This window comes from Toxorhynchites rutilus, chromosome 3 (genome assembly GCF_029784135.1).
Source record: "Toxorhynchites rutilus septentrionalis strain SRP chromosome 3, ASM2978413v1, whole genome shotgun sequence".
In the NCBI taxonomy this organism is placed as follows: Eukaryota; Metazoa; Arthropoda; class Insecta; order Diptera; family Culicidae; genus Toxorhynchites; species Toxorhynchites rutilus.
Window position 1 is genome coordinate 63,026,548 of NC_073746.1, and position 10,653 is coordinate 63,037,200.

The 10,653-nt window shown below is 38.4% G+C and overlaps 1 protein-coding gene across 2 annotated transcripts; it reads left to right on the forward strand.

Moving 5' to 3' along the window:
- Positions 1 to 3,214: 3,214 nt before the first annotated feature.
- Positions 3,215 to 5,158, forward strand: LOC129774645 (E3 ubiquitin ligase Rnf121). 2 transcript variants are annotated; one of them, XM_055778462.1, is made up of 6 exons: positions 3,216 to 3,486; positions 3,562 to 3,596; positions 3,745 to 3,886; positions 3,941 to 4,324; positions 4,378 to 4,613; positions 4,669 to 5,158. In XM_055778462.1, exons 1-6 carry the CDS (start codon positions 3,451 to 3,453, stop codon positions 4,787 to 4,789), a joined length of 954 nt encoding a protein of 317 aa, XP_055634437.1. In that variant the 5' UTR covers positions 3,216 to 3,450; the 3' UTR covers positions 4,790 to 5,158. The 2 variants fall into 2 exon arrangements, with proteins under 2 accessions (XP_055634438.1, XP_055634437.1); XM_055778463.1 differs by lacking the exon at positions 3,562 to 3,596 and having other exon boundaries at positions 3,215 to 3,486.
- Positions 5,159 to 10,653: the final 5,495 nt, after the last annotated feature.

A 10,653-nucleotide genomic window follows, 5' to 3' on the forward strand; every position in this document is an offset into this window, starting at 1 on the left:
TACACCAGTAGCTTAAAAAATCGTGTTCGGCACACAATTTAAAAAAAAACTTTTTTTTGTACGGTAGATAGGGACCGCATAAAAAAAGTTTTCCCCAAGAAAATAATTCAAATCCACGCCGTTCACCGTTCGATTACCTTTTGTTTCCTTGCTTTGCGATGCGACAGTTTGCCTTTTCAGTTGCGCGTGGCTATATTGTGCTTTTAGTTGCATGTCGAAACTTGTTGCTGTTAGAAATCATGTCATGCGCAACTTAGAGCATTTGATGGATGGGAATGATTTGAAAAATGGATAATTTAGACGCAAATATGCTTTTGTCGCACTGAAATGCAGATTTACCCTCGAAAAAAACTAAATGGACGATAATTTCGTCAAATATGACTCTTTTCATATACCGCACAAGAAAAATCGCACGAAAAAACCGCATAAAAACAGGTTTTCCTGTAATCAGGGTTGCCAACTATAATTTTGAAAAATTAGGGAGAATGAAAATAAAAATCAGGATAATTCAGGATAGCTCATATTGGGTTGTTCGAAAAGTTAATGTCGATTTTTGGGAAAACAAAAACATCATTTTCAATCAAAGCATCATAATTTAATTTTATATCCATAGTTCTGTTTCACAATCTTTCGCTATCTTTCACACAGCCTCAATATTCTATCCTCCCAGAACATGTTTGCTTCCTCGTCGAAGACTGCTGCGAGTCATACATATGAGAAACAGGTTGCTCGGTAGTAGCTCATAAGACAGAATCCATTCCAAATTTCACCAGAAACAGAGTATATCTTCGGGCGAAGACCGGATATATAAAATAATTAATAAGCATGATATAAATCCTCGCATGAGCGGACAAGCTACCCAGCAAACATTAAATCGCATAACAAGCATATATATATATAACATCATATGCCCTAAAATTTGGTTGGCATATAATGCGCCTAACTGGCATATGCATGCAAAAGTGGAGGCCATATACATACATGGCAAATGCTTACCGAATTTGTTTGGATGAATATGCAACTTTGACCGGCTATAATAGCGATTATGTTGGAATTGAATTGCGGTCTAATATGAATATATTCATGAATTGTCAAAGCACCAAATACAACTTTTGCCATACTTATATATGATTTATTACAGACATAGAAAAAACAAATGGCGCAAAATATTTTCGTGAAATGTTTTTTACAACCTCACGAATCGCCATTTTTATATATGAGTATTTATGTTTGTAGAAATAATAATTGTTTGATTGACTTGTGTTGGGAGTGGAATATGAATGTTTAAAATGCCACAGATTGATGTTTGGTGAAAACTGCTCCGATGTGGGTTCGAACTCCGGTCGTCTGGATTATCATCCACCTCTCGCGCGGCTATCTGAAATTTAATTCAACAGCGGTTAAAACTTTCGAGTGCATAATTGACATTTCAATATGATGTAATGTGTTCTTTATTAGGATCTAATATGATTCACTGTTTCATGATTTTCTTCAGCATGCAACACGATTTACTACAGTACTGAATCGATTTAAATTATACGTTTATACGACACACAAACTGCATCAGCGTAATATACGCATATGATGCGGATTAAATATATTTTACGACAATGTACATCATAAAACTGATGTTTATTATACCGAATTGCGACTTAATTTGATAATGGTATATAAAATCGAGTTTTTGCATTTTATGCGATTTCAAATACACACGACACATACTTTGATTGATATTATATGAGATTATGATTTATTCGGATTTCTTGTAAGACTTGGCACGTGCAAAATTATACGATTTAATGTTTGCTGGGTAGTGTAGCACCTGACTTTTTGATCGTTTATATTTTTTCCGAAAATCCTACAGCATCACTACAGTCAATTGCAGAGAAATCAATAATAAAATTTTCACTGAATTCATCATCCATGCTTTATCAGCATATCAGCAGTGGAAGACTTTTCCTATTTTTTATGATATCTAGTACTGTTATAGATATATTCACCATAATCCCATACTTAAAGCTGAATCTACTTTGAATCAGACGAACAAATTATATATAAAATCTTTTTATATTGACAGTGGATTCGAAATTTTTCTCTTGAGTAATTTTGGAAAACCACGAAACAATTGAGGGTAGAGATAAAAAAAGTTAATTACAGATTTGCGTCTAGGGGGGTCTCCGTAGCCACATTGGTTGCGCGTTCGCTTAGTAAGCGATCGATCGTGAGTTCAAAACTCAGGGCCCTCATTGACCATCTTTGTGTCGTTACAGAATAACTACGTCCACGCAACAATCATCAGCGATGGAGATCGATCCACGGTCAAAATGAGATCGATTCATCCATACAACTGCTCTGCTCTGCAAGACACATCGGGCTGCTGTTCTATAAATAACTCAACAATGATCAATCAACTGTCTCCGCTGTCCGGTCTAACTGGATAATGGAAGAACAGAACGAAAACTCTTACGCCAATATGGCAACTGTGTGAATGTGTACCATATGCAATGGTATAGAAGGGAATACTCTAACGCCGAAAACATGGCAACTGTGTAATGTGCTAATTATAGATATGATAAACATGTGACATGTACACGATTGAAATTCGGCTCTGTTACAGCTAAAATGCTAATGAGCCTAAAATAAACAAAAGGGATAAAAAAAAAGATTTGCGTCTAGAGAATTCAAATTTATGTATGATATATACAAGTGTGAACCGGTGAACTATCATGACAGAAAACTTTGGCATGGAAACCAGTATATTCATTACGAATAATGTAAAGAGTACAAAAATCAGGAAAAATTAGGATCATTTCTGAAAAATCAGGATAAATTGAGTGTTCGTCAGGATATCAAGGAGCGTGCTAAAAAGTCTGGGAAATCCTGAAAAATCAGGAAGGTTGGCATCTCTGCTTGTTGAGATTTCTATGCCGTATGAATGTATTCTGGAGTGACAAGCTCTATCACAGTGCAAGTCGGGAGAAATTTCTTTGACGAAAAATCCCTCGGCCAGAACGGAAATCGAATCCGAACCCCCGGCATGATAATGTGAGACGCTAAACTCGGTCACGGGAGCACTATGTTTACTATATTTACTAATTATTTTTCCTAGCGTAGAAGTATGAAACTTGGCAATATATTAACTCGTGTGTATTGTTTTTCTGCGACATCGAAATTCAACTGCGTTCATTGTCGAGTGCGCAAGGTGTCAAAGGTGTCAAATCTGTCAATATTTTTTCCGTATCGTGAACCCAAAACAACACCGTCTACGAAAAGGGCGAGAAAAACTTGCTTTTCTTCAGGCAAAGATGGCAATGATTGAATTAAAATATGGATTTTAGAGTGCACTAGATTTTTACTGTTTTGTTGAACTGAGTGAACTAAGACTTTTAATAAAAACGGAATTTGTTTTTCTTCATTCTTGGTAGCTAGGGAGTAGTGAAGCTAGCAAACATGAATCTGCACGAGCCGGTCGATATGTTCAATAAGGTAGTATCTCAGATGCTTGATTACTATGTGGAAACAATATTAACACATTTATCTTATGTCCACAATTTTACATAGAGTTTAGAAGAACTCACCCCGGAGGAAAAAATGAGGTAATGGGATGACTTTTCATACTGATAATACATATCTCTATCAATTATTGGTCTTGTAGTGCTTCCTTTTTCTTAATCGTGGTGTCACGTTTATCTACACTTTAGTTAGTGAATCGAACAAATGTAATCTATGCAACTCCCATTTCAGAATTGAACACATGAAGCTCCACGAAAAACACAAAGGCCATGAGTCGATGCATGCGGAAATGGTGATCATTCTGCTGGTCACATTGATCATTGCGCAGATTGTGCTGGTCGAGTGGAAGAAACGACACTATAGATCGTATTCAGTACGTATCACGACATTACATAGTGGTCAAATAAATAATGTTCTGTTATTGCAGCTGATGACACTGTTGGCACTTTGGTTGATACCGTTTGCCTTGAGTTTGAAGAGTCAATACTGGCGGTTCGTATTTTGCTGGCTGATATTCAGCTGCATCACAGCGTTAGTAATGCGAAAAGCTCTTAGAAAGCCGGTGGCTGGCACCACCCCGCGATTAGTGTACAAATGGTTCTACTTTATCTACAAACTAAGCTACGGTTTGGGTATTATCGGGTACATCATCATGATGTTCACCTTCTTTGGGTTGAACTTCGTCTTCAACCATGCACCTAATGTATGGATGGACGTCGGCTTGCTGTTTGTGTTTTACGGATTATACTACGGTGTGCTCGGGAGGGATGTTTCAGAGATTTGTGCCGATAAGATGGCTGCTCACATAGGGGTAAGACATGTTGGTTAATTTTATGAGATGTATTAACACACTTCTTTTTTCAGTACTACACACCAAAAGGAATACCTACGCGGCACTTGGAGCGCAATGTGTGCGCCGTTTGTGGCAATCAGTTATTGACGGAGGTGAATGAAACCGGCGTTATCGAAGATACCTATAAGCTCTCATGTGATCATGTTTTCCACGAGTTTTGTATACGAGGCTGGTGTATAATAGGCAAAAAGCAGACTTGTCCTTACTGCAAGGAAAAGGTGGACCTCAAAAAGATGTTCTGCAATCCGTAAGCTTGGAAGGTGATTTTAAAACAAGTTCAACAATTAATTTTCGTTTTTCAGATGGGAACGACCGCATGTACTGTATGGGCAGCTGCTAGATTGGATTCGCTGGCTAGTTGCATGGCAGCCATTGATTCTTTTCATCGTTCAGGGAATTAATTGGTTACTAGGGCTGGAATAACGACGGAATAAACTGTTCCCATCGAAGTTATCGCCAAGGATGTTGACAAGAGTTGCACTCATTTTGAGTGTGCATCAAATGATTTTTTTTTCTAGTACTGGTATTATTCTTTTGTTCCTGACTTGTTTCCTAATATTTTAATTTTGTGATAGGAATGATCCTTCTTACTCTTGATTGTCATGCATTTCGTACTATCCACATATTAGTCAATGTAGTCAAAACATAATTCACCGAATGGGCGTGCGTATTATTGGTTGAACAACAGTGGCGATGGTGTTTTTGTGTTGTGAAATTGCACTCAGAACAAAAGCTACGATTTTTTATCACGTAATTTAGTAATGAATAAATTCCGCATCATGAAACTTTCAATGATTTGTCCGTTTTTCCCTCAACATTCTTGGGTTTTAAGGGAGTGTTCACCCTATCATCAAAAAACTAACCTGATACAGAAATACTCACAGACCATCCGACTAAATCGATCCATGTTTATGCGATCGCTTTTGATTCATTTGTGCTTGCTAGTATAAAAGGTGAGTGTGGCTCAAGAAAGCATTTATGAGTGTTAGCAAATCTGTGGTTCAAAAGTTTGGACCCGAATCGGAACTTCTTTGGCACCTGCTTCAATGCCTAATCACTGTTCGTCAGCGCGTCTAGCGCTGGTCTTTCATGAAAGTGCAAATACAGTAATGTCTCGATTATGGGCTTATTCCAGAAAACGAGGCGAGCAAAATATCCTATTCCAGTACACGAGTTTCATTGAAATGTTTTATTTGATAGACTGGAGAGGCTTCTGTCACTATTTCTCGGTATGATCAGTGATGTCAAATGTGAGGACAAGTTTTTATTTTGAGAATATTTTAGATATTTTTGAAATTGATCAAACGATACTCTTTTCTCAGTGGCAAAATACTAAAATCATAACAAAAATGAATAAGTTTCATATATCTTTTGATTTTATTGATATTTTTCTACCAGTATATGGTTTCATCACGCAGACGTTTTGTTATTATGGATTTATTGGGGCCAATGTTTGTTCACCTAATCAACGATATTTCAAGAAAAGTTTTGAATCTATATGCACATATTTCCATTTACAGTTATACAATAAAGTAGTCTAATTATACTTTTTTCCACATTCATAGCATTAAACTTCGAAACATTTAGGCACGAGGAATGAAACACATTAATGTAAGATGTAAATCAGTAGAAAAAACATTGGCTTATCAAAAATGCACAAAATTGAATTTATTGATTTTGGTTCAATATGATTTGAAGAGCCATTTTAATATATTCAGAACAGTCATCTGGCATCTCAGGATATGAGATTAATGTTTACATTTCATTGTGTTGTTTGAAGAAGGCCCATTTGAAAACCTGTAAAATTTTGCAATCACTGAATTGAGATTGATGGTTGCAGTTGAAAACATACATTGCTTATGCAATACTAGTTTAACCGGGAAATAATTTTTGAAGATAAAGGCGAAACAGGAGAAAACCGATGCTTTAAATCAACAAGGTGAACAAACACATCAAACAAACTAGGCGACTCGACGGTTCATCGGCGACGAGCTACTCGTCTGTTTTTAGTCGAGCTCGGCTTCTGGAATATGAATACAAAAGAGACGAGCGCTGGTCTCTTATTCGTTTTTGTCAGTAAGGCGTCATGCACAAATTACGTAACGCTAAAATGCGTATTTTGGACCCCCTCCCTCCCCTACGTAACGCAATTTCCTATCTCTAATACACAGAAAGTAACGCAACCTCGAACCCCTACCGCCCCCCCCCATTGCATTGAATACTTAAAATCATTTTTTTCTGCTTAATCCTCATTTTTTGTTCAATAACTCAACGACGAATTAAAATTTGCATTATATTCATTATGTTTTGAAAAACGTGATATAAACGAAACATTTTCAGTGATAAATCCAATTCTCCAAACACTACATCGCGCGGGTTTATGAAGTTGGTGGATGCCCGATCGAGAAGGTCAGCTTGGAGTTAATTTTGGCCACAAACGCAGAGTGTTGCTGGCAAGATTGAAACGAAAGAGTAGCGCGTTTAACGAACAGTGATAGGACATGAGCTCAATAATCTTCGATCCACTTGCGTTGCCAGTTAGCGATGGTATTTTTACGGACTAAAGAATAAAATTCATTGAAGGCGAATTGACGCTGATAAATGTCGCCTTCAATCGCACCCACCTTTGCTAATGAGTCAGCCTTCTTATTACCCGGAATTGAGCAATGTGAAGGGACCCAGACAAAGGTAATGACATAACAGCACTCAAAATTTCTCGTATTCTCTCAAGGAAGGACGGCGAATGCTTTTCCGTCCTCACTGAACGGATAGCTTCGACAGAGCTAAGACTATCCGTTACAATGTAATAGTGCTCAACAGGTCGTGATGCGACGCTGTCTAGTACCCAGTGAATCGCTGCCAATTCAGCAATATACACTGAGCAAGGATACTGAAGACTGTGGGAGGTGTTAAACAAATCATTGAACACTCAAAATCTTGTGAACTCGTTCATAGAGGACCCATCGGTAAAGTACATATTCCATGGATATCCTGCTTCATGGACAGATCAAAATGCACAGAGGAATTGATGTAGTCAGAACAACGGTTGGGAATATACACCCAGGTTTTTTCACGCGGGGGATACGTACCTCGTAAAAAACAGCGTTAATTGGAAAATTCGCGTAAAAAACCGCGTTAATTCGAAAATCCGCGTAAAAAAAACACGTTAATTGGAAAATCCGCGTAAAAAAAACATTCACTTGATTTTTTTTTATATTAAATCGTTTATTTTTACAGGCTCAGTTACATAAGTTTAAAGGAGCCAAACTCCTATCTGTATAGTTACAAGTATATATAAACATTTTTCATTAATTCTAATGTTGATGAAGTAGAGAACCGATTACTCGCGGTTTGCTCGAGTTTAGAAGGGTGACATTTTTTTTTTAGGAAAAGGAAGGGATATAAGGATATGTTGACAATGTTCACACCCACATTCGCACTCACATTCATCATACTCAATTCTTAAGCCTATCTTATATCGAATATGTATTTATATTTCACCTCATTCTATTGTTAGTAAGAAGGGATTTGATTTCTCGCGAAGGAAAAGGAAAAGGAGAATATATGGATATAAGGACAATCACACACGAAGATCGATAGCTTTTAGGAAGACATATATTTGGGACATGTAATCAAGGTCTAACCGAGCCAACACATCTCTCACCGGCACATTGGGCTGCCTTCCTCTAGCCCGAAGAGAGTTTTCTAAATTCGATCTGGCAACAAGATACTCCTCGCACGACCAAACAACGTGTTCGATGTCGTGGTAACCTTGGCCACAAGCACAGATATTGCCATCGGCAAGATTAAAGTGGAAGAGTAACGCGTCTAACGAACAGTGATTGGACATGAGTAGAGAGAAGGTGCGAATAAAGTCCCGACTCAAGTCCAGACTTTTGAACCATGGTTTGAGGCTAATCTTAGGGATAATCGAGTGAAGCCACCGACCCAATTCATCTTCGTTTCACTTACGTTGCCAGTTAGCGATGGTATTTTTACGGACTAAAGAATAAAATTCATTGAAGGCGATTTGACGCTGATAAATATCGTCTTCAATTGCACCTACTTTTGCCAATGAGTCAGCCCTCTCATTACCTGGAATTGAGTAATGTGAAGGGATCCAGACAAAGGTAATGACATAACAGCGTCTGGTTAAAGCACTCAAAATTTCTCGTATTCTCTCAAGGAAGTACGGCGAGTGCTTTTCCGTCCTCACTGAACGGATAGTTTCGACAGAGCTAAGACTATCCGTTACAATGTAATAGTGCTCAACAAGTCGTGAGGCGACGCCAATTCAGCAATATACACTGAGCAAGGATTTTGAAGACTGTGGGAGGTGCTAAAAAATTCGTTGAACACTCCAAATTCTGTGGACTCATTCATAGAGGACCCATCAGTAAAGTACATATTATCACATCGATCGATTATAATCTGGAATTCCATGGATTTTCTCCTTCATGTACAGATCAAAATGTACAGAGGAATTGATGTAGTAAGGAAAACAAACACGGTTGGGAGTATACGAAGAAGGATCAACATGCATGGAGATGAATTCATTATATGAGCTCATGAATCCAGAATGAAAATGTAGCTCGATAAGCTGCTCAAAATTTCCGATCACCAATGGGTTCATGACCTTACACCGGATGAAGAACCGAAGAGATAATAAATTGAAGCGATATTTTAGTGGGAGTAGGCCTGCCAAAACCTCGAGACTCATGGTATGCGTTGAGGGCATACATCCCAACGCAATACGGAGACAAAGATACTGAATTCGCTCGAGTTTAATGAGGCGTGTTTTGGCAGCTGATTGAAAACAGAAACTGCCATACTCCATCACTGAGAGAATAGTTGTTCGATACAACATTATAAAATCTTCTGGATGGGCTCCCCACCAGGTGCCGGTAATTGTACGGAGAAAGTTTATTCTTTGTTGGCATTTTTTACTCAGATACCCAATATAGGCCCCCAAGTACATTTGGAGTCGAACCAAACCCCAAGATACTTGAATGACATAGCATGAGTGATCGGTTTACCCAAAAGTTGAAGCTTTGGTTATGCTGGTCTATGCTTCCTAGAAAAAAATCACCATCTCTGTTTTCTCCGTGGAGAATTCGATCCCTAGCCCAATGGCCCAGGTTGAAAATTGTTCAAAGTATCTTGTAAGGGTTCTTGCAGGTCGAATTCTTTTGATCCTACGACAGACACCACTCCATCATCTGCAAGTTGTCTTAAGCTGCAATTTTGTGTAAGGCAATTGTCAATGTCGCTTACATAGAAGTTTTACAAAAGGGGCCCTAAACCGGAACCCTGAGGGAGGCCCATGTAAGAGACCCGACTCACTGCAAATTCGTGAAAAAAATTCAAATGTTTCTCACAAAGCAAGTTATATAACATGTTATTCAATAGAGGCGGCAGACCCCGAGAGTGTAATTTGTCTGACAAAACCTCTGTTGGAACAGAATCAAAGGCCCCCTTTATGTCCAAGAATACTGAAGCCATTTGTTTTTTTTCGGCGTGAGTCATTTGAATTTCTGAAGAAAGCAACGCAAGACAATCATTCGTCCCCTTGCCCCTGCGGAACCCATATTGTGTATCTGAGAGTTAGCCATTCGTTTCAACCCAACGATCTAGGCGAAACAAGATCATTTTCTCCAACAATTTCCGTATACAAGACAGCATTGCTATTGGGCGGTACGAATTGAAGTCGGACGCGGGTTTTCCGGGTTTTTGAATAGCTATAATTCGCACTTGTCTCCAATCATCTGGAAAAAATATTATGCCCCAGAAACCGATTGAATAAATTCAACAAGCGATGTTTCGCCACATCAGGGAGGTTTTTCAACAAGTTGAACTTAATTCTATCCGTTCCTGGAGCCGAATTGTTACAAGAAAGGAGAGCAAGACAGAATTCTACCATCGAAAACACGGAATCAAGATCGCATCTATCTTGTGGTATACCTCGAACAATTTTTTGCACAGGAGCGGAATCGGGACACACCTTCCGTGCAAAATTAAAAAGCGATTTCTCATGTTTCGAGCCACTTTCCATAATTTTTTCATCGACGTTTCTCGTGGCAAACCTCCCACGAAATTTCGCCAATAAGCACGTTTTTTTCCCATTGATCAAGTTTTAAAATTGATTTTAAAGGTCCAAATACGTTTGAAATTCTCAATGGTTCCACGTTTCTGAAAAGCTTTTAATGCGTTCGATTTATCCTGATAAAGCTTGGAACATTGGCCATCACACCATGGATTGGGAGGCCTTCGACGAATAGTGGAACCTG